Source organism: Triturus cristatus, chromosome 1_2, assembly GCF_964204655.1.
Source record: "Triturus cristatus chromosome 1_2, aTriCri1.1, whole genome shotgun sequence".
NCBI classification, from domain to species: Eukaryota; Metazoa; Chordata; class Amphibia; order Caudata; family Salamandridae; genus Triturus; species Triturus cristatus.
In genome coordinates, this window is record NC_140580.1 from 666,998,010 (window position 1) to 667,020,690 (window position 22,681).

General features: G+C 44.1%; 1 protein-coding gene across 2 annotated transcripts in view; it reads right to left on the minus strand.

Moving 5' to 3' along the window:
- CDHR1 (cadherin related family member 1) overlaps nt 1–22,681 on the minus strand; it is a 428,602-nt gene that overhangs the window by 218,931 nt on the left and 186,990 nt on the right. For both annotated transcript variants that reach the window (XM_085608499.1, XM_085608507.1), the window contains exons 5-6: nt 16,528–16,617; nt 1,453–1,539 (exon numbers count right to left, since the gene is read on the minus strand). In XM_085608499.1, the coding sequence (XP_085464625.1) occupies nt 1,453–1,539; nt 16,528–16,617 (177 nt within the window). The remainder of the gene's footprint in view (nt 1–1,452; nt 1,540–16,527; nt 16,618–22,681) is intronic.

Consider the following 22,681-nt stretch of genomic DNA (forward strand, 5'->3'; position numbering starts at 1 on the left):
TAGTACTTGTGTTGCCTACTAGGAGAAATTAGTTTGGCAATCATTTTCTGAACCTGTTCTTCAGGCAAAGCCTATTAAAAGAATCAATGATGTTTATTTTGACATTTTTTAACACTGTTACAGCATGGTGCGAGAGAATGAAGACATGGGGCAAAATTCAGAAAAGTGCATAAACTAGTAATTCTTCAAAATACAATCACAATCTACCTAGAGAACTCCACTTCCACCTCCTTTATCTTTTGTGTACTGAGTTCTACACTCCAGTGGCTGAGATCTCCACACAAATAGGTAAAGGATTTAGTGATAAACATGGGAGGGACAATGAGGGAGTGTTTGGAAAATGGGAATATTTACTCCTAAATGGGTGAGATTAAGGAAAATTAGAGGAGGGGTCTGTACATACAACACAGACACACAACCAAACAAGAATTCGACAACTGCAATTCACAAAATAAACATTGTAATCTATCACAGTAGTGCTACGGACAAAAGAGACTCAAACGTACTCCATCTCTGTAGTAAACACACACAAGGCCAACCACCACTGATACTGCAACTCACTTCCACAAAAATCAATGGAGACAGGCAATAACACTAACACTTAAGGAAACATATGAAATAAATTGCAATAAAGTACATGTTCAATTAAAAGAATTAAACTTTAAATGATGTCTAAGTTTATTATTATACATTATTTAAATTAAAATAAATGTAAATGTTAATTTTTAGTATACAGTGTAACATTTTATTAAAACATATTGTAAATAATAACTTATTCTTAAATAGTTTAAATCACAAATAAAATAATACATAGCTGCATCCAAGATTGTCACTGATACTGTAAGGGGTGGGGTGAAATTAACATTTAATTTATTTTAATGTAATTATAAAGTGTCTAAAAAAAAATTTACTAAAATGTGATAATATGTTACATTTTAGTGCATGTGTGTTCTCCATTGTTACTGTGGTGCTCCCCCATGAATAGGAGCTACGGAAATGTGTTTTCACATTTATAATTAAACAAAAATAATAGTCTACATTTTTATCATATAAAATGAATTTGCTTAAACTTTCCTCTTAGGGAGATTTCTGTCTGGGAGGCTGAGATCCTCACTAACACAAGTAAAGTTATGTAAATAATTTCTTTTAAAGGAGTAACCACCCCTTCATTTAAGAGGGTTGGAAACTCATAAGCCTACATCTATGTGTAAATCTACAAGTGTCAGTGGTGAACTCTAGTCACAAGGCGATATACACATAGGTGTATTTGTAGGTGTGGATATACTTGCGAGAAGATCTACATATGCATACACACCTTTGATATTAGGTTTCATAGATGCAAGAACCCGCTATCAGTGTCAAAATGAAATCATTGAAAACTTTGTTTTTGAAAGAAGGTAGACTGCAGATCCTAAATACCTTAGACTATAGGAATTTGTGTTCAAAACATACCTGCAGGAAATATGTGATGCTTCCCCCAGAACCTGTGTCTCTGTCCACTGCTTGGATTTTGAAAATGCTGCTTCCTGAAGGGGTATTCTGAAAATAAACGGTTCACTGTCAACATTTACAAATTTAGACAAACTTGGCAAATTTATTTTGGTGTTAGAGATCTCAAAATGCATTGACAAAAGGTTCTATGAAATACTTGTGTTGTGTATTTCATTAAATTAAAGTCAGACAAAGAGCAATGATTGAGATAAAGAGAGACATGCGTAATGAAGTTCAGTGGACTCAGCATTCATCCACAGACAAGCAGGTCATGCCTGTGAGTTATGACAAGGGTGACATATTTCCTCTTGTTGTGAACAGACTCAGTCTATCAGAAGGTTTATAGTGTAGGCATTAACTACTGTTTTGTTCCTGTATTCTAAGCCTAATTAGGTCAAGTGAAGGTGGGTAAATTGGACAAGAAGTAGATCAGGCTAGTTTGCATGTGAGCGGGGTAGGGGGACAGGGAGACTTGTATAAATAGCTCTAAGGCTAACACCCTGCATTCCCTTAAGCATAAATAATGAATTGTGCAGGCACCTGTAGCATATGTGCTATATAACTGGTTATTATCATTAGTGAAAATAAAAGGTTCTACTGAATAACACATAGAAATTAAAAAGAGAGCAATCTCAATTGATAGATAGTGCTAAAAAAATGAACATTACGGGAAATAAAAGAAGAGATTCATGTGGTACCAAGATAATTAGAATGCCTGAAGAGGAGACGAATCATGGAGGGAAAGTTGGCGATGAAGAAGAATAGGAGATAGAGAGCAACGTAAAGATACCACATGCAAGAACAATCTTATTCACATATTCAGCAACAAATGTTATGGGACAATGAACCACATAGAACCACTACACACACATTTAGATATAGGCTTGTCAAAGGGCCAAAGTTGGAAAATATTGTTTTGCTTCAGTTTGACAGGCAGTTCTGTGCCTTAAACTCCCACAAATTGTTGAGGAAAGTAATCCACAGAGCAAATATAAGAGAGCTCTACTTGATTGATGTGCCTCCCACTTGGAATTTATTTTGGGGAAATAATTTTGTTTTACTTTTCATGACTGGAACAAACATAATATTTTTTTTCCAGAGGATCTGGCTTCTAAACATTGACAACTAATACATCTCCATGTACCTGGTGGAATGGAAGCCCTTCTGCCTCCCACTCAGGCAGCTAGAATCCTAGGAGGGATATTTGATGACACTTTGCCATATGAAAACTATGTCAGTAAAGTGGCAGGAGCCTGTTTTGCGCTCCTTAAATCGCTCCATAAAATCTTTCCTCAGATACCAATTCATGCATGTAAAGCAATTGTGCAAGCCCTTGTATCACCAAGGCTTGTCTATGCCCACTATCTTTATCTAGGCCTTTTCAGCATAGGCTAAACATTCTTCAAATAGTCCAAAATGCTGACACAAGATTGATCTTAAAAATGTCCAGATTTAATTCTATTTCTGCTTCTTTAGCCTCACACCACTGGCTTCCTTGGACAAAATGTATCATTTTTTTTTAATATCTTAATTATTACATTTTATCTTTTACAGTACATAAGTTGTCAAGCTTCTATAAGCATCGCATTCATAATAACATCTCTTGTTTTATGACACTGCACAGAGAGATCAGCTCATTTCCTTCACATAGTCATGGTGTCATTTGTGCCTACAGTATATGGATGCTCATGCAGTTATTAATCGTCCTGGGCACTCATGGCCCGCACATTCTGTCATCTCCAATCGAGGGCTAGGATAAAAGTGTTTGGTATGCCTGTTCATAAGAGCAGTCAGTAGTGCGAGAAAATCGCAATGTTTATAGGAGAATGTTGTTCATATTGGATCTCAACTTTTGAATTGCATCATAGAAAGCTTCATGGACAAACAGATCCTTATATATATAAATGCCGCATCTGTTCATTAGATTTCTTCTTTTATAACATTTCAACCAAATCCTTTAACAACCAATAATAAATCAAAACAGATAAGAGACATCAATTTGCTGAGGGAATATGTATCAAATACCTGGTGTGCCATTTGGGTGCAGTCATGTCTAGGCCAGTGTGCAGTTATTGAGCACGGGCCGCTGCTCCTGTTTTCATGCGATGCATACATGCTAGGGTTACCTATGCTTCCGTTTAGCATCTTTAAGGAATGCGAGGTTTGTGTCTGACCCAACTGCTGTAGTTGGGATAGCATACAGATGCAGCACTTCCTCTACTTTCAGGTGACATATCAGGCGCTAGGTCCCGCCTGCTGTGCGGGAGGTGCCTGCAGAGTGGCATTGGAGCACATGAGAGTTCTGAGCATATCATCCCAGGTCTGTGTAATGAGATACTTTCGCAACCCTGCCGTTTCTTCCCTGTGTAGGGTGGTGTCCTCTGCCTGTGCCCACACTTCTAGGGACTTCGTCCAATGTAATACCTCTGGCAGATCCTTGTGCTTCCATCTCTTAGTTATAAGTCGTTTTGCTGTTATGAGGCCTAAGTCTCGAAATATGAAGCTTGCTTTATTTACCTTATATCTTTTATAAAACCCCAGGATACAGACCTCCCATGTGGCAGGTACCTCTGTGTTGGTGCAGGTAGTGAGTGTTTCCGATATCGCACGCCAGTAAGTTAAAAGCAGAGGGCAAGGCCACAGCATATGTAGTAGGTTAGCTCCTAGGAGGTGGCATCTTGGGCATTCGGAAGTGTTGATATTAAAATATTTATTAATTTTATCTGGTGAAAGATACACCCTATGTAATATATATGTTTGTATGAGTTTGAATCGTGAGTTACGTGGTATATGTGTGGCACTGGCTAAAACTCGTTCCCATTCTTTATCAGTCCAGGGACGGCCTCTGTCCTCAGTCCAATATGTGTGAAGTCTTTGCAGCGGCTTCAATACATGATTGAGCAGGGCCTGCACCAGCCAGTGTATCACATGCGACCCCTCCCCCATTACATGTAGGTACTGCAATAGTTGATGTGTCGGTGGCTCATTTGTCATGTCCCCCCATGCTAGTGTAAACGCCCACGAAATGGTTGCAGATAGGAGAAATTGGCCCACTGGTGAACCAGTATCTGCTGCTAGTGTCGCAAAAGGCAGCAAGGTACTGTCTACGTACAAATCTCCCAGTGTCTCCACTCCCACTTCAGTCCAAGGTGTCAATGTCGTGTCGGTTATGAGATCCCTACCTCTAGGCGTCCCTATGAGTGGTAGCGTCGGGGCATAGGGGAGTGTCTTGAGGTGAAGGCTTCTCCTGCAATATCTATGTGCCAGTTCAATATGTATCTGCATCGGGCGGGGAATTTTCATCAGCGGGTGAAACAATCCGCATATCTGGGTCTGCGTCCAGATTGTTGTCCCAGACGCCGTGTCCACTACATTTTTCCCGCTTAGCCACTTCGCGACCCACTGTAGTTGTGCGGCTATGTAATAGAGCTCCAGATGTGGTACTGCCAATCCTCCACTTTCCGAGGGTGCATACAATTTCTGTAATGCAATTCTAGGGCGCCCCGCATTCCAGATCAAGCCTCGGATTAACCCCTCCAAGTCCCTAAACAGTCTCACTGGGACAAATACCGGAATATTTGCAAAATAATACAAGAGCCTGGGTAGTACTATCATTTTAGTTAAGGTGATGCGGCTCATCACTTTGAGTAGTAGTGCCTTCCAGAATTGCATTTGTGCTCTTATTGAGGATATGGCTCAAACCAGATTATCCTCCAGTATGTCTACTGGGGACCTGTAGATATATATACCGAGGTATCTGAACGTGGTCGAATACCAGTCTAGTGCAGTCTCGTTAATGATTATGTCTGCCTCGGTCACATTCTCGCAGAAAAAGTAGGCGCCTGACTTGGCCCAGTTTACCCTGAGACCTGACACCGCTTCAAAGCTGCTGAACAATGCTGATATCGCCGGCGGCACAGCATGCAGGTTTCGTATATATAATAACAAGTCGTCTGCATATTGGGACACTGTAGGCAATCCATCGTTCAGAGGGATACCCCAATCCGCGCCACCCTCTCAGAGGAGAGCCGCCAAAGGTTCCATAGCTAGAGAAAAGAGCAACGGGGACAAGGGGCACCCCTGCCTATTTCCTCGTCTCACCCTTATTTCGTCTGATATGAGCCTACCCATGCGGACCCTCACTGTTGGGCGTTGGTATAGTAGCTGCACCAACTGTAGATAGTCATCACCCAGCTCATACTTACGCAAGACTGCTGCTAGATAAGACCACTCCAGCGAGGCACAGGCCTTCTCCAGGTCTAATATTAGGCAGCCAGATCTAGGCCAGGTCTCTGCTGCATATCTCTGAACTCTAAACAGCCTACAAATATTTAGGGAGGTGCTTCTGTTAGGGACAAATCCATTCTGATCTGCATGTACCAGTGTCAGTACAAGCGGGGCAATACGCTTGGCAAGGGTGTAGGCCAGGATTTTATAGTATGTATTTAACAGAGCTAGAGGGCGATAAGAGCCCAGGAGCTCAGGGTTTCTGCCAGGCTTTAATAGAGAGACCAACGTGGCCTCATTTTGCTTGGGTGTGAGTGTTGCACGTTCTAGAGCCGCCTCATATACCCGAAGCAATTCTGGTACCAGCACATCCGAATATGCCTTATAAAATTCAGCCGGCAGTCCGTCAAGGCCCTGCATCTTGCCATTTGAAAGAGAATAAATACTATCCCTTATTTCCTCCGACAGCAGAGGGGCACCCAATTTCCCTTGTTGATGGTCTGCTAGCTGCAGCAGCGTTAGGGCGGATAAGAAGTCTTGTATGTCGGTGTCCGTAGCTACCGAACAAGATCTATAGAGTGTGGAGTAGTGTTCCACAAAAGCGCGGTGTATATCACTTTGTGTATGTACCGTAACCCCCTGTACTGTTTGTATGGCTGTCACGGGTGCGGCGGCTATGTCTTGCTGTATCAGCCATGACAGCAACCTGCCAGGTTTGTCTCCCATATGGTGGGTGCGTGCAGAGTGTGCTGCATAGTTTAAATTGCTGAGTCTATCTAGCAATGTTCTTCTCTAAGGTTCTCTAAAGGTGCAGCATTGCCCTCCAACGCTGCTCCCTCCCCTCGGAGCTGATCAGTTTCTAGGCGTGTAAGATCTGTCTCCAATTGTCTCTGCATGCCCGCCTGCGCCTGACGCAGTCTCCCCTAATGACATCTTTGAATGCATCCCACTCTATCTGAGGTGTCGTGGCTGTGCCGGTATTGTCCTCAATGTACCGTGCGATGTTGGCAGCTAGTAGGTTTCGATAGGGTGCATCCAATAGAAAGTCTGGCTGTAGTCGCCAAGTCGGGACTGGCGGGCAAGGATGTTCCCATAACACCTCTATTATATGTGGGTTATGGTCAGAATGCTTCCTGCCCAAATAATAAACTGCCGATATGTGAGGGAGCAGTGCTTCCGAGAGCATATAACGATCTAGACGCACATGCAAGTCGTGAACCCCTGAATAATAGGAATATATCCTGTCATGGGGGTGGCGGTGTCTCCAAGCATCCCTCAGATGCCAATGTGTTGCCCAATTGTTCAGTGCCTTCATAGCAAGATGTGTGCTTGTACCCGGGAGGGGAGGAAATGAGTGGTCCAGTGATATGTCGAGTATGCTATTGTAATCTCCCCCTAGTAGCATTGGAGCATCGTGCCATGACGCCAGGATATGTGATATCCTGTCGAGGAATGCAGTCTGTTCTGTATTAGGAGCGTATAGTGACGCAAGTACTATAGCTCGGCCATCCAGTGTGCCCTTATTTATCACATACCTCCCCTCCGTGTCTATCAATGACTGTGTAACCTTAAGCGGAACACCTGACCTCACCCATATTAGCGCACCTCGTGCAAAAGCTGAGTACCCTGTGGCAAACAGTTGGCCGCGCCAGCGGCGATGTAAGTGCTGTATCTCCGTTTTGGCCATGTGGGTCTCTTGCAACAAGGATATTTGTATATGATGCCGTTTGAGGTATGAGTAAATCTGATATCCATGTGATGGCGAATGCATACCCCTCACCTTCCATTTACCTATCTTAAATGAAGACATGGTCCCTGCAACACCTCAAGTTATCATATGCCTGTAACGGCCCGACTGATACGTGCATTAAATATGACTTAGTATGGCACATCCTACCTAGCATGCTGGCTTGTGGCGTAATACATTGCATGATTCCACTCATAACAGATGATATCTCACGATAAAAACAATAATTCGAAAATATAAACATGGCTAATACCAAAAGGGCGAAAATGCAACTAGCAGTCGTCCAAACTTCCAATTGGAGATAACAGTCAAAATGATCCAGGGGGTGCACTGCGTACTACTCTTCATTTGCCCACAGTTCGTGTGCCTGGCTTCCCAGAGGCTCCCCATTATCAAGCAAAATACTATATAAGCTAGGCAGACTGTCTATATTAACTCAGGGATCCGCTCCAAGTGGGGTGTGTGCGTATGTGACCACAAATCAATAACAAAGTATGCGACCAGGGCCCACTGCCCCTCCTTATAGCATGATGTCTGTACATCTGTAAGCAGACAAAATAGAGTTCTAGTACCGTGCATCACATATGTCTACATTGCTGTCATTAGCGTGCCCCCACACAGCTACCCCAATACCTCAGTTCGTAGTCCGTTCAATTACAGGATCCTACAGTGTTCATATTATGAGGTCTGCCGTCTGTGGGGTGACATCTAGTTGTTCATTTGAGTCTTGTGAATTCTGCAGGCCATATATCCGTTCGTCATCGCTAGACAGGTCCCGATGACTGGAGTTAGATGCATTTTCCGTTGCCAGCGAGCCGCTGATTTCTGCTACCGCCTGCAAGGCGTCTCGTTGTCCGCTAAGGATCAGCTCCGAGCGGGGGCCCACAGGTGGTGAAGGCGGTGTCCTCATCCCCGTAGTTCTGCGCTCTCTCCAGCAGCGATGGAAGGGGCCTTTCAGCTTTGGCACTGCTGCTGTAGCAGTGTTATCTCGAGGCCCCGCATTGGTGGAGGTGTCCAGTCAGTCCTCCGCTTCCTGTGGCGTGTTAAAAAAGTGTGTTTTGTTGTTGGCGACCACCCGAAGGCGTGCCGGGAACAACAGAGAATACTTCAAGGCATTTTGCCGAAGGCGTTTCTTCACTGTCATGAACAAGAGTCTCTGGCGCTGCACCTGGATAGGATAATCCGGAAAAAACATTATTTTGTGATTGTCAATATGAATGTCTTGGAGCTTCCTAGTTTCCTGCAGGATAGAGTCACGATCTCGATCCTTGAGGATCTGGAGGAGCAGGGGTCGAGGATTTGATCCCGCAGGGGGGGCCCTCGCCGGAACCCTATGAGCGCGCTCTATGACAAAGTATGGTGAGAGGGATCCCTCTGAGCCAATTTTCCACGTGTAAGGCAGGCTCTCTCCCTTCCCAGTGTTCCGGGACGCCTACTATGCGTACATTGTTGCGTCACGCCCGCCCCTCGGTATCCTCGGCTCTGCCTTCCAGGAACTCCACACGGTTCAGCAAGTCTTGTACATGCTTATCTGTTTGTATCACCTGCGGTTTTATGTCAGTGAGCGTAGATTCCAAAACAGTGCTGCGGTCCGTTAGTTTCCAATGGTCTGCATGTAAGTGAGTGAGGTCGATAGCCACCTTGTCGATTTTAGATTCCAGGGAGGTGCGGGTCTGATTCATAGTTTATTCCAGTCGCTCCATTGCTGTGAGCACCGCATCCAGCTTATTTGCAGTTTGATCCGTAGGCCCCTGTTTCGCCATCTTGTGCCTAGTTGGCGGCGGTAGGGTCTGTGCGCCCCCTGCACCGGTCCGCGTCCGGGTGCCTCCCGACATTAGGTGCAGCGACTATGCACCTATGCTGCTTTGCACCCTGGGAGATCCCACCCCGATGCCATCAGAACTCAAGTGTCACTGTAGTCTTCGGTTCACTAACAGCAATACGTGCCCATCAGACATCCAACGGTTCCCGCCCATCCCTCACCAGGAACCTCGCCACAGCTCTATCTAAGGATTCCCGAGTGGCCTCACACAGTTTCCCTGGAAGTTGTGGCAGGGCTCTCCATCCAATTTAATCACAGGTGCAGCCCAGCATTGCAACTCAGTCCCCAGCGTCACTCACGTTAACTGCTTTGTGGTGCCCAGAGAAGCAAGTATTTTCTGTTGGTGTGCAGCAGGTAGTCTCCTGAGAACAGGGCTCCTATCCCAGGATTACACCGTGGGGGCAATGATGATCAGGGCGGCTCGAGCGGTGCCACCGTGCAATGTATCCCCACCTTCACCACAATGGGTATTAAATGGACCGTAAGGCACTCGGATTTTCACAGTCGGTTAGCAGTGCAGCAGGGACCCCAGTCACATCTTGCTTCCCATCAGTGAGCACACGTGAGGGTGGTAAGAGGCAAGCAGCCGTTATTTTCTGTTGTCCTGCGGGGGGTTCACCATTATCAAGCACTCGGCGCGAGTGTAGTCAGCTCAGGCAATCCCCGTTTCAGCCCAACAGCAGGGGGCCATCCACTTTGATCGCGCCGAGTCACACCAGCGCAGTTATATCAGGTAGCGTCTGCCCACGCCATGTCCTCACAATCCCTGCATCAGTCGATTGCCGTGCCAGGGGAGAATCTGAGCTTGGGGCCGCACAATTAGCGTCACTCAGCCCCAGTCAGACCGCGCCGCCCATCAGTAGGCAGCCGCACGGCAGAGGAGTGGGCCCTCAAAGTTTTGCAGGAGGCAGTCCGGACGTCACCACCATGCTCGGCCCACCTCTCTCGATACAGCGGGCAGCAGGTAGGCCAGGGGCGCAACAACGGAAGCAGGCGGGAGGCACAGCCGGGACCCCATCCACAGCAAGGCATACAGCGGCCAGTGTTGAGGTAGGAGCCACAGCCGAAGTCTGCCGCCGTCCGCATAATTCAACTGCGCCATCTTCTGTGGCCCTGTGGGTGGAGCTAGTCCCCGGACTCACGTGGTTGTAGTCCTCCCCACTGCTATCACGGAGCGTGTGGCCTCACCAGTCGGGAACTGCATAATGGGGCTCAGGCGAGCTAAAAACCACAGCGCTGCCCTGGGACAGCATCCGGAGTCTGAGTCCGCATATTTATTGCTTCCATCGGCGGCTGTGTGCAGAGGTAGGAGCCTGTTCAGGGGAGCATCCGGAAGAGCTCTACCCGAACTCATCTGCCTCCATTGCAGTCGTAGCCACGCCCCCTGGACAAAATGTAACATGTTCAAATCTTTATGACTTGTCCAAAGCGCTTTTCAGGCTATATACATCATTAATTCACCTGATACATACTTGCACGAAATCTTTGCTAAGAAGCTTCCCAGCTTGTCAACATTCCTACGGTCAGGTAGGCTAGACAGGGAGGCAGAACCTTTACCTACCTGGCCGCTAACCTTTGGAATTGTTCTGCAATAATTATATGCAAATAATCCCTCGCTTTAGTCGGGAAAATACCAAAACATGACTTTTCTAATTTAAGCTATAATATTGTAACTGTCTTATATTTGTTTTATTCACTCAGTCAACAGCATTATTTTGGTGCATTTCTGGCTGTTCATGTTCACTGCAGAGGTGGCTACATCGGACAGAGGAACCTGTACAACACATTTAAATCAGTATAGGCCCCATAATATTATCCAAAAATGTGCACCTTTGTACAAGGTACACATTCCTAGTATATTCGCCTGGGGCTGCATATCTTCATTACATATCTTCTTCAGATCAGGACACAAAACTCCTACCGGTTTCATCTATGCATATGGCAGCAGAGAGGAGAAGTTGTATAACAATTCATTAACCAAGCTATGGGTTTTCTGCTTTATATGCTTAGAAAAGTTCAAGGCGGGCATACGTAGAACTTTGTTCGATCTATTGATTGGATGTTCAATACTAGCAGCACTAGCTTTTGCTGCAATCCACTTTGGCAGGTTGATGAAATAAGTATTGTTCATCTAGGTGATAACGCTGAATTGAGTCTTAGGGGAATTGGCTCCATAAATGATTAACTTGCTGCTAATTATATCAATAATAACAGTAACAACAACAATAATAATAATAATAATAATGATAATAATAATAATAACAATAATAATAATAATGATAATAATTGATATTCGTATTATGATTATGATTACAATTACTGATATTGTGATATTAGTATTAGTATTATTATTATTATTATTATTATTATTATTATTACCATCATCATTCTTCTAAATAATATATATATAAAAATAATAAATACTAATGGGTGCCACCAATCCTGTTTTCCCTCGTCTTGCTTGGGAATATGTCTATTTTTGGACTTTTCCAAGAAGATTGAAGTCTAAGGAGTTTACCACAATTCACTCGGAGACAAAATTAACTGAGGATATGGGTTTTCTGTACATCTTTAGAATATGGCAGCAAATCTTCATGGCTGGGTTTGATAAGACCAAGAGAAGACTGGATTGGAAAGAAATGCAAAAATGTTTTTAAAAAGCCGCGTCTGACAGAGAAAGCATTTGACAGCAGGGAATGCTTATTTAAAGCCCTGGAGAAAGATGCATGCTTTTTGCCTGTTTTCCAGTGCCTAGAAACATTCTTTCTTATGTAGGAAGCAAGAAATTCTAGAGCATTGTTCCTTAAAATGAGAACGTTTATCCACCCCTGCAGTATTTCCAGTATATCGGCTGGGTTACACAGAAATTAGGGGCAGATTTACAAGCCCCTTGCGTGACTTTTGCGCTGCAGTTGCGTCACTTTTTTGACGCAACAGTGGCGCAAACAATGCAGCCGATTTACAACGTGACGCATCTAGGGAGATGCATCACGTTGTAAAGCCCTGCGTCACATTATACCTGCGTCAGGTATAATATATGCAGGGTGGGCGTTCCCACGCAGGAAGGCCTCGTAAAAGTGACTCAGTGAAATCTACAAGATTTCACTGTGCCACTTTTAGGACGCCACTGCGTCAAAACCTTACGCCTGCTTCAAGCAGGCGTAAGTAGTGACGCAGTGTAGTGGGAATAGGCCTCACACGCATTGCTGGAGTTGGGTCGTGCTTGCGACACGACTCCAGCAAATGCGTGATTTTCCACCAACAGATGCGTCAGAATGTCTGACGCATCTGTCAATCCTTGCGCCATAGTACGCCGTATTGTAAAAACGGCGCATCTATTGTGGTGCAAGGGTTTCTAAGGGTGGCGCAGGGAAAGTGACGTATCTGTACAGATGCGTCACTTTCTTGTAAATCTGCCCCTAGATCTGTCTATAGAATGGGTTCTTAATGTAGAAGGATCTTGAGCAATCACTTTGCAGGTGAATTTTGTAAGGACTTTTTGTTCTGTGGAAATACGATTGAGCTCCTTATGAACTGGGCAGACATGGTTAGAGCAATTAGGACCACAGGTCATTATTACAGTGAAATTCCGGACGAATTGCAGCTGTTAATCCTGAAAGAGCCCAAATTATCTGAAGTACACCAGAAATTAAAGAGTTATGAGATGACTCCACCAGGAAAGATTACACTGCACTTGATTGTATTTCGTGGTAGATAGTGCCATTGTGGATGTGTGAAATGAACACAAAGTGGGTAATTTAGACCAGGGTGGGTCATCCATTATGCTACCAGGTTGGTGGAGGTTTTTGCTCCCGCCTTCTCAGCAAAAAAATATTCATGAGTGATGCTCACCTAACTGGTGGCAATCTTTTTGAGAAAATTGGAAGGTAAAATTGGAAGGACTGCCCTAAACATGGTGGAGTTCTGAAGCACTAATAGCAGTAGGTCTGTGGCAGACCCGATGCCGCTTTTGGGGAGGGGGAGTTGGAACGGCATGTTTGGTGCAACATGAGCCCTGTTGATCTATAATAAGGAGCCCACTCTATCTTAAGGATTGGTCAATGGTCAAACATTAACCCAAGTGTATCCACTTAATGGATTTGAGTTTAAGGGATGCTGTGATTGGCTGCCACACTTTGAAGACAGCGTACAAAAAAGAAGCACAACCTGTGTTTTGCTTGTCTTTTGCATTGAAACAAGATACATTTATATTACCCAATTGTGAAGCTATGTGGGCCATTATTGGAAAAAGAGGTATTGAGCTCATAGGCTGCATGACTGGTTTGTTTGCCCACATGTACACATTGTCCTTAAACTCCTTATAAAGTATGGTACTGGTCCTAAATATACAATGAAATACACCAAGAGAAACATTGGGGCATATCTTGCTTCTGCTTAGGACCAAGAAAGTGCATCCATAAAGGAATCCTAATTGAAGGGTCACAGGGTGGCTTATTTGGTCTCACAGTAAAAACAAATTTACACGTAGACATATATTTCAATGAATATAGCCACAATAGTGATGTTGGAGAGCAGACAGCAGTTGGCAAGGTTTGAAGTATCTTGTGTTAGGATCCTGAATTCTTAAAATTCCTGTGAGGCAATTCTCCAGTCGGAGGAAGGAGTTAACTTTGTAATATATTTTTGGGTAAATTCTTTTTATTGTTCTACAAAAACGACTTAGTCCATTAGAACCACATAACCGATACCGCATAGCCAGCTTCCCCAAAGTATGCCCCAGCATCTACATTGACCTAGAATTGTACATCAAGTTTGCCCCCACCCCCCATGAATTCGGCCAGGATAAATAGAGAAACAGAGAGAAAGAGACTAGATGCACGTTAAGGTCCCATAGCCAAGTCCTAGGTTAAGGAAGGTAAAAGTGTTCATTCCGGGGTCCTCATATACCAGTGTACTTGTCTGTCAGCCCTGGATCTGTATACAGCCTCTTCAGCTATCACACAATAGTTCATGCCTCTCAGCCTCTTTCTAAATGGGGAGGGGGGCGCCTTTGCATCTCTAATGCTTGGCTATATTTCGTTTGGCTAACACATATCCTATGCCCACCAGGGTGCATTGTCCCATGACCCCATCCCAACTGGAGCATTCTCCAAGGATTGCCATTTTGGCATTAACTATACAGTGTTATCTGAATAGAGGTATGTCTGTTATGCAACCATAGGAAGGGAATTGAAGGGGATGGAAGGGAAGGGAATTGAATGGAATGGAATGGAATGGAATGGATGGGTGAAAAGAAAGGGAATAGGTAAGGGAAAGGGTAAAGGAAAGGAAAAGAGTAATAGTAGGGGTAAGGGGAAGGGGAAGGAAAAAGGGATGGGTAAATGGAAGGGAAAGTGAAATAGAAAGAGAAAGGAAAAGGAAAGGGAAAGGGAAAAAGAACTGGAGGGACAAGATCAAAGAGAAGTCAAGGTGATATAGATTGAAGAATGTTATTGCAGCTTAATAGCGGTGGAAAGGGACAGTGATCTGAGGTGAAAATGGGACACATACAGAGATAGAGAATTAAATAACACAACTGTCACTTGAAACAAAAAGAGATATACAGTAACTGGGAGAATAAAAGTAAAAATATGTGTAAATGGATGTAGCAAATGGAAAGTACGAAGGGGACATAGTGCTACAAGCACTGGCTTAGATACTTCAGAAGCATTACTTTAAAATGACCTTAAAATGGTTGTCTCAAGACAGTAATTATTTCAGTTTTAATAAATAGGTTATTTAGGTATAAAAAGCATAAAGCCTCATGTGAGTTCATGAATCTTAATATTCCTCCAGTATACTGGAGTTTTATCTGTCAGTAAATCTGCTCAAAATGATTGGCTGTCGGGCTTGAAGGGGGGGCACTCCTGCAGAAGGAATAGAACACCCAGAGAATCACACGCTCCTGGGTGTTCACTCACCTTCTGCAGAGTGGAAAAGTTCTCTCGCAAAATGGTTGAAGAGTTTGTCTTGTCACAGGCTGGAGTAAATCCATTATCAGGGTGGAAAAGTGGGCGGAAGAAACCCGATTCAGGCAGGTGTATAAGGGATGGAGCTTCTCCTCATAGTGCAGAAGCAAGGAATTGTTACTTGCTGTATGCACTTCGTTTACACATGCAGAAATGCAGACTTTCTACATCTCTGTAGGTGTTTATGGTCCTCAAGTGAGTACTCCTGAGAAACTGCCATATACCTTCCCAGTAGTGCTTATGACATTCTTTGAGACTTCCTAGAAAATCAGAAATATACACACACTCAGGCATAAACCTTTAAGTGTCATTTTTCGATATCCCTTTCACAGTTTTATGAATCAGGTCGGTAGGGAGCTGTATCTGAAACAATGATAGAGCTATGGTGATCACAGCCACACAGCTAATAATGGAAGAACGACGGAGAGATAGAAAGAGGGAGAGAAGGAAGCACCACAGAGAGCCACAATCAATGAAGGAAGGCTGTAGTCGGATTATACAATGTTAAAGTGAAAATTAGAGTGAAACAGCCATTCCTGCATGATGAAGGAATACATCAATATATGGGCATATTTATACTATTTTAGCGTAGGGCAGTGCCACAGGCTTTCTACCTGCGCTGCCCTACATCAAAAGAAAAGGTCAGGAATGCGCCCTATCTACAAGATACAGTGCATTTCTGTCCTTTCTGCCAGTGCCAGCCCACAAAATGCGGCCGAGACCAACACAGGCACCCTTGTGCCGAAAGGACTCCTTCCTTCACAAAAACAATCAGAGGAGGTGTTTTCCTCTTTCCTTGTGCGACGAAGAATGCATTACACCTGCTCTGGAAAGGCACTAGTTTTGGCACTGCCCTAAATTTACGCTATGTTGTAAATATGGGGTATGGTCAAAAACCATGAGTGTTGCATGGGAACACCCTCAGCAAACACCACTTCCACTCAGACTAAGGCATCCCCTTGCTCCATATTTACAAGGCCATGAAAAGCCATGCAGTTACTTTGCGTGCCCTTGTAAATATGGGCATTGAAAATATGCCCCAATGTTTCTTTAAACAAAGCTTTTTACTTTTTTTCTGGCTTAGAGAATGCAAACATTACTAAAAATGGAAGGTAAAGATTAAGAGAAATATTTGCTGTTTGAGTGCTTTGCTATGTGACATAATTCATTGACCGTCGTCTATTTAATTTTGCCTCAAAACATGTTTCCAAACCACATAACAATATTTATTGTAGCCAGATTAATAGACAGCATTAAGGTGCTGCACTCACCTCCAGGACACTGACGATGTAAGGTGTGTTTATAAACTCCGGGCTCTCGTCATTAGCATCTGTTACAAGAATTCTCACTTTTTCAGCAACCTGAAATGTAAACACAATGGCGGGAGACTGATGGTAGCAACTGGAACACAAGAGTAGACAAAACCATGCACTGCAATCTGCAACAGCCCAATGTTGACCTACCTATAGAGTGTATACAAAATGTACATAGTTATCCACTAAAATGAAGCAGCACATCCCATCATTATTGATCAATATTGATTTGATTTTTGGTTCGGCACATAGTTAATGTGCATTTTCACCATGCATTTTGCAATGCATAAAACAATGTTGCACTGAAGATCCAATTACTGGTGGCTCCGTATTTGGGATTGATAATATTGCACATAATATTACTAGCACTAGGAGTCATTAACACACTGTTACTGGCCATTACTAATTTTGACATCTGGAACGGAGAAGAAAATGCCGAAATTAAGTTCTCCACATTGATTTCCACATTTTACTCAAATTCTGACTGGTTCACTTGGAAAAAAACAGTAGGCAGAATTTTGCCCAAAAAATATTGCGTCCCTTGCAAACCTGTTTCAGCTGAAAAAGGAGTTAGCCAGACAAAAACTAGGCCTGGGCAGAGCTCACAGGGAAACATCGTTTACATTGCATGCGAAACATTGCATGCAATTTCAACACGGTCGTTACAACGACCGCGTTGTTAAATCACAAACCATTACAACGCAAGTCTTTATAGTGACTTGCTGTAGGGGCAGAAGGTGTTGGATTTTAAATCCATCACCTTCCCTACTGTTGCACAGACTGGCGTTGGAATAGTAAATTATACTATTCCAACATTCAGCACCCCCTACAGCAAGACTTGTGTTGTAATGGTATGCGATGAAACAAAGCTGTTGTTGTAATGACCGCGTTGTAATGGCATGCAATGTATTGCATGCGTTTTAATGTGGCCTATTCAGCTCACAGAGTTCTGCTATGTAGTATTCTGCGGAATGGGAAAAAAACTCCACGTGACTCTGTGGAATTCCGTGAGCGGGCGGTGACATACATTCTCACGCTTGAAATCACGCACAAACTAAACCACGAGGAAAAAATCTGTGCTCACTGGTGCTCTCTTGCGCTCGCTGTCTTCAGAAAAGGGCCCCAGATATTGCAGGTGCGGCCTGAAGCCATCCTAGCATTGGGTAAGCCTTGCAGGTGCTTGTGGGAGGTCCGCAAGTCTTGCTGTTGCTCGCAGATGGCCGGGAAATCTCCCCGACACTCGCGAGTGCTCGGCAACACTTGTTGTGCTAGTCCAGTGTGTGCACAAACGCAGCTTTAGGACACCAACCGAAAATAAATTCTGTTGTAAGGCGGGATGAGGAATTTATCGGGAACTCCACATTTTCCATGGAGTTCCCTAATTCCACAAATTGCACAAGTGGAGCAGAATCTTACACCCAGGCCTGCCAAAGACAGGATTGCGGGCTCATTTTAATGGGGCACTGCACAGTCTTTGTTGCTTTGTGGCAATTATAATATTATGTATGTCATTGTCTCTAACACACTTGTTATCCATTGCCAAGAAGTAGTATGGCTCATTGTCAGTAGAACAACTGATTGCCTTCACACCTGCTAGCCATGGGCAACGTAACTGCTAAATGAACGTTTGATGGCTTAAAATGCTTGCTTCCTAAATGCTGCTTATAGAAACGCAACCAGCAGCTAGACACAATACCAAGGAAGGGATCCAATCTTGGGGGTCACTTTCTAAGAAACTTGCTCACTTTTTCTGCTCATCCTATATATATATATACACTGAAAAAACCATAGGTTTCAGGGGCGTTATAGTTAGCTGGATTTTCACTCGTACAAAACCATTGAAATTCCCCCGTTATAGTTAGTTCAGCTAACTATAACTCGCGCGCCCGCAATGCACTGCTGATGACGTCACATATTACATCACTCATTACATGGTCAGTGACATTACTGATGGCATCTCAAATGACATCACTGATGTCATCACTGATGACATCATCCATTCAATGTGTGTTTTTCTGAAAATTACATATGTTTTATATATGTATATCTCAAGGTCGATGGAAGGATAAATGGATATATAAGTGTCTAAATGGATGATTTGTTTTTGAAAAATTGATTGTATAACTGACTGATTAAGTGTATCTTAGTGAATACATGGCTTAGTGAGTAATATTTAAATATGTAAATATCTGTATCAGTCTCTCACTTTGTGTATAAGTGGCTGCATGGGTTGGTGAGTAGCTACAAGAGAGTCTATATAGGTTATTAGTTGGTTTTTTGAGTATCAGTATGAGTGTCTGAGTGTCTGTATGGTTCGGTGGGGGGTATTACATAGTGCATAGGTGCATGAATGAGTGACTCACTGTTTGTATGTGTTGAAGACAGCATGTGTGCAGGACTGTATGGGTGGATGAGTGTGTGCATGGGTGTGTTAGTGAGTGAATGACTGTCTCAATAGTGTCTTTATGAGTAACTACATATGTTTTAAACTAGTATATGTGACTATTGGTGTATATAAGTGAGTATATGTGAGAGTGAGAGATAGAAAGAGTTCCTGTATGAATAAGTATGTGTTTCTATAAGTGATTTTCTGTAAAAGAAAGTGTGGTGGTGTGTGTGTAACTGTATATGCAAGCAAATGGATGTTTGATTCTTTATTAGCATGAGTGACTATGTGTGTGAGTAACTCTATGGATGAGTGGCGTTGTGTAACAGGATGTATAGTTGTATGAGTATATATAAGTGAGTACATGTATGAGTGACTGTATTGGACTGTTGGTGAATGAGTGGATGTCTATGTGGATCTTAGAATTTCTGAATAGGTTGTCGTAACTGATATTGGTATGTCCATTGTTTTGAAAATTGTAGTTTCTATTTTTGAATGTGTGTATCAAAGGCTATATTAGGGGGAGAGGAGGTCTGCAACTCTATCACAAGGATGATGTCATCAGTGATGTCATCAGTGATGTAATCTGAGATGTCATCAGTGATGTCACTGACCATGTCATGAGTGATGTGATATGTGATGTCATCACCAGTGCATTGCGGGCGCGCGAGTTATAGTTAGCTGAACTAACTATAACGGGGGAATTTCAATGGTTTTGTACGAGTGAAAAGTCCAGCTAACTATAACGCCCCTGAAACCTATGGTTTGTCAGTGAATTTCTAAGGTTTATTAAATTCTAATTCCTAACTATAATGTGCCTGAAACCTATGTTTTTTTCAGTGAATTTCAAAGGTGTTTTAAATGCTAATTTCTATCTATGCCTACAGGTATAGGACATGTGAAGAAAGAAGAAAAAACGCACAGAAAGAAAAAAAAGAAATGCAGAAAGAAGCAACAGAAGTCCTCAACGACGAAGAAAAGTGCAGGAAGAAGGATAACGTGCAGAAAGAGCAAACAGAAGAGCAGAAAGAAGCCTTGTTGCAAAATCTACCTGTACCCTCACCTTTTTCAGACGGATACTGGTGGTAACTGAGTCTGACTAAACAGTCCTAGAGCCAGTGCTATGTTAAAAGACACTCAGAATACAGTGAAAACACCTACATACACTAGGAAACACTATGCGTTGGAGTCCCCCTGTGATTAGCATGACCTCTTCTGTAAGCCCGTAGTATATAATAGGGCAGGGGATTAAAACTACCTCTTAAAACGCGCCACAGGGCGTGTTTGCACATGTCACCTCAGGCCCCGTCCCCTCCCTTCCCCACTGTGTAAACACGCCCTGTGGCCATTTTAAGTTGGGAGATTAAGTCCCCTTGAATACTGAGGGTCCCTAGGGTCCAACTAGACCACTAGGTACCTCCAGTAAGCGCCACAGAGCTGCGTTGCAGAGAGATGTTAAAAGGGGCACGGCCTAGACCACCTCTCTGCAACGCAGCGCAGTGGCACTTACTGGAAGCACCTGGTGGGCTAGTTGGCCCCCAGGGTCCTTCAGGATTGAAGGGGAATTATTTCCCCAACATAAAACGCGCCACAGGGATTGTTTGCACACGTTAACTCAGGCCCCGTCCCCTCCCTTCACCACTGTGTAAACACGCCCTGTGGCCGTTTTTAGTTGGGAGATTAAGTTCATTTGAATCCCGAGGGTCCCTAGGGCCCAACTAGCCCACTAGGTACCTCCAGTAAGCGCCACAGAGCTGCGTTGCAGAGAGGTGTAAAAAGTGGCACGGCCTGGACCACCTCTCTGCAACGCAGCTCAGTGGCGTTTACTGGAATCACCTGGTGGGCTAGTTAGCCCCCAGGGGCCCTCAGGATTGAAGGGGAATTATTTCCCCAACTTAAAACACGCCATAGGGCGTGTTTGCACATGTCACCTCAGGCCCCGTCCGCTCTCTTCCCCACTGTGTAAACACGCCCTGTGGCCATTCTAAGCTGAGAGAGTAAGTCCCCTTGAATCCTAAGGGTCCCTAGGGTCAAACTAGCCCACTAGGTACCTCCAGTAAGCGCCACAGAGCTTTGTTGCACAGAGGTGTAAAAAGGGGTGTGGCCTCAGAATACCTGTCTGCCACGCAGCTCCCTGGCGCATACTGGAGATACCTGTTGGGCTAGTTGGCCCTCAGGGGCCCTCAGTATTGAAAGGGAATTAATTCTCCAACTTAAAACTGGCCAGGGGGCGCGTTTGCAGAGTGCTGCATTGAGGGGGCGTTGCCTCCGGCGCGATGCCGGTCTTTTATTTATTTTATTTTTTTAAGAAGGAGGGCTGTGTGGCCCCCCTTCTTTTTCTAATTTATTGACCCTGGGGACCCCATCTCCCAGGGCCTGCACCCTAATTTTTTTTGTTGAAAAAAATAAATTTGGCCCTCCCAAGGCCTTAATCGGCCCAGGGGACCCCAACCCCCGGGTCATGGCTTTTATTTTTATTTTAATTCTTTAGGAGGGGGGCTGCGTTGCCCCCTTCCTCAGGCCACTTATGGCCCCGGGGACCCCATCCCCCGGGGCCGGCCTTTTTTTTTTTTTTTTTTTTGTAATATATTTATAGAAACACCTAAGTCATGCTAGTCAAACCCTATGTACCTATCACCATGTCGATTTGATATTCATTAAAAGGTGACTATGCATACAATGAAACCACATGGAATGTATTTACACCGCTAGTGAAGCTCTGACGTGCATGACGCCCTACCGTGCCTAATCCCGGTGCCCCAACAGTGGGTACTCTCCAAGTAGACACCCTTGTCGTTTATTTATACAAACATGGGTAGCTATTGACGGGCACATTTAATACACACGCACACCAAGCCATTCAAAGGGGATTCGAAAAAAATCTGACCAAACTATGCAAGAAACCCACCTCATGGTTAATAAAACACACATCCACCACGGGATGTGTAATACTTTCTATTTTACTCTCTGGAAAGGAGACAAGCCTTACTTGAGAGTCACAGCGTGCTCCTGGCTGAGCCCAATGCTGTGTTACACCCACCAGTGCCCACCGAGTGCCACACACCTCTGTGTTGTATTCCACCAGCTAGTGCGTATGCTATGACACTCTCTAGCCCATGTGCACTGTAACACCACCCTGTGAATATGTCATGCCACACTTGCCTTCGCCCGGGTTATATTGCCCCATCTAACATGCCTTCCTCGATGCCTATGTTATAACGCACAGCGCTATGCCATACATATTACAATCTGAGATCCATATCTATGTCACAGTGCATATGCAACGTTACACTCCCCAGCACACTCCCCAGCACATATTTTATATTACAACTTTAGGGACTAGTTAGGTTACACAACACTGCCTTGTGCATATTACACTCCAAGGTGCATATCGCATAGCACGCACTAGTGCCTGTGCTATCTCGCACTCTCTAATGAATCTGTCATTGCACACAATGTATTGCATATTATATTTCACGCCCCGGCTCATCTTATATCACACTTTTTGGTGCATAGTTTATACCATATACTATATCTAGTTTTCATTTTCAATCGTGCTCTCAGGACTATGTTCTATATAACACTGCGTCAACCTACCCTTTTCACGGGCATTACATTTTGCGATGGGGGGTGGAGGGTCAGGGGGTGTTTCTGCCAAGTGAGCCCAGAGTCACTGTCACAAATGTCCTCTTCTTCCTGAATAAAAGTGAGATTATGCTGCATACT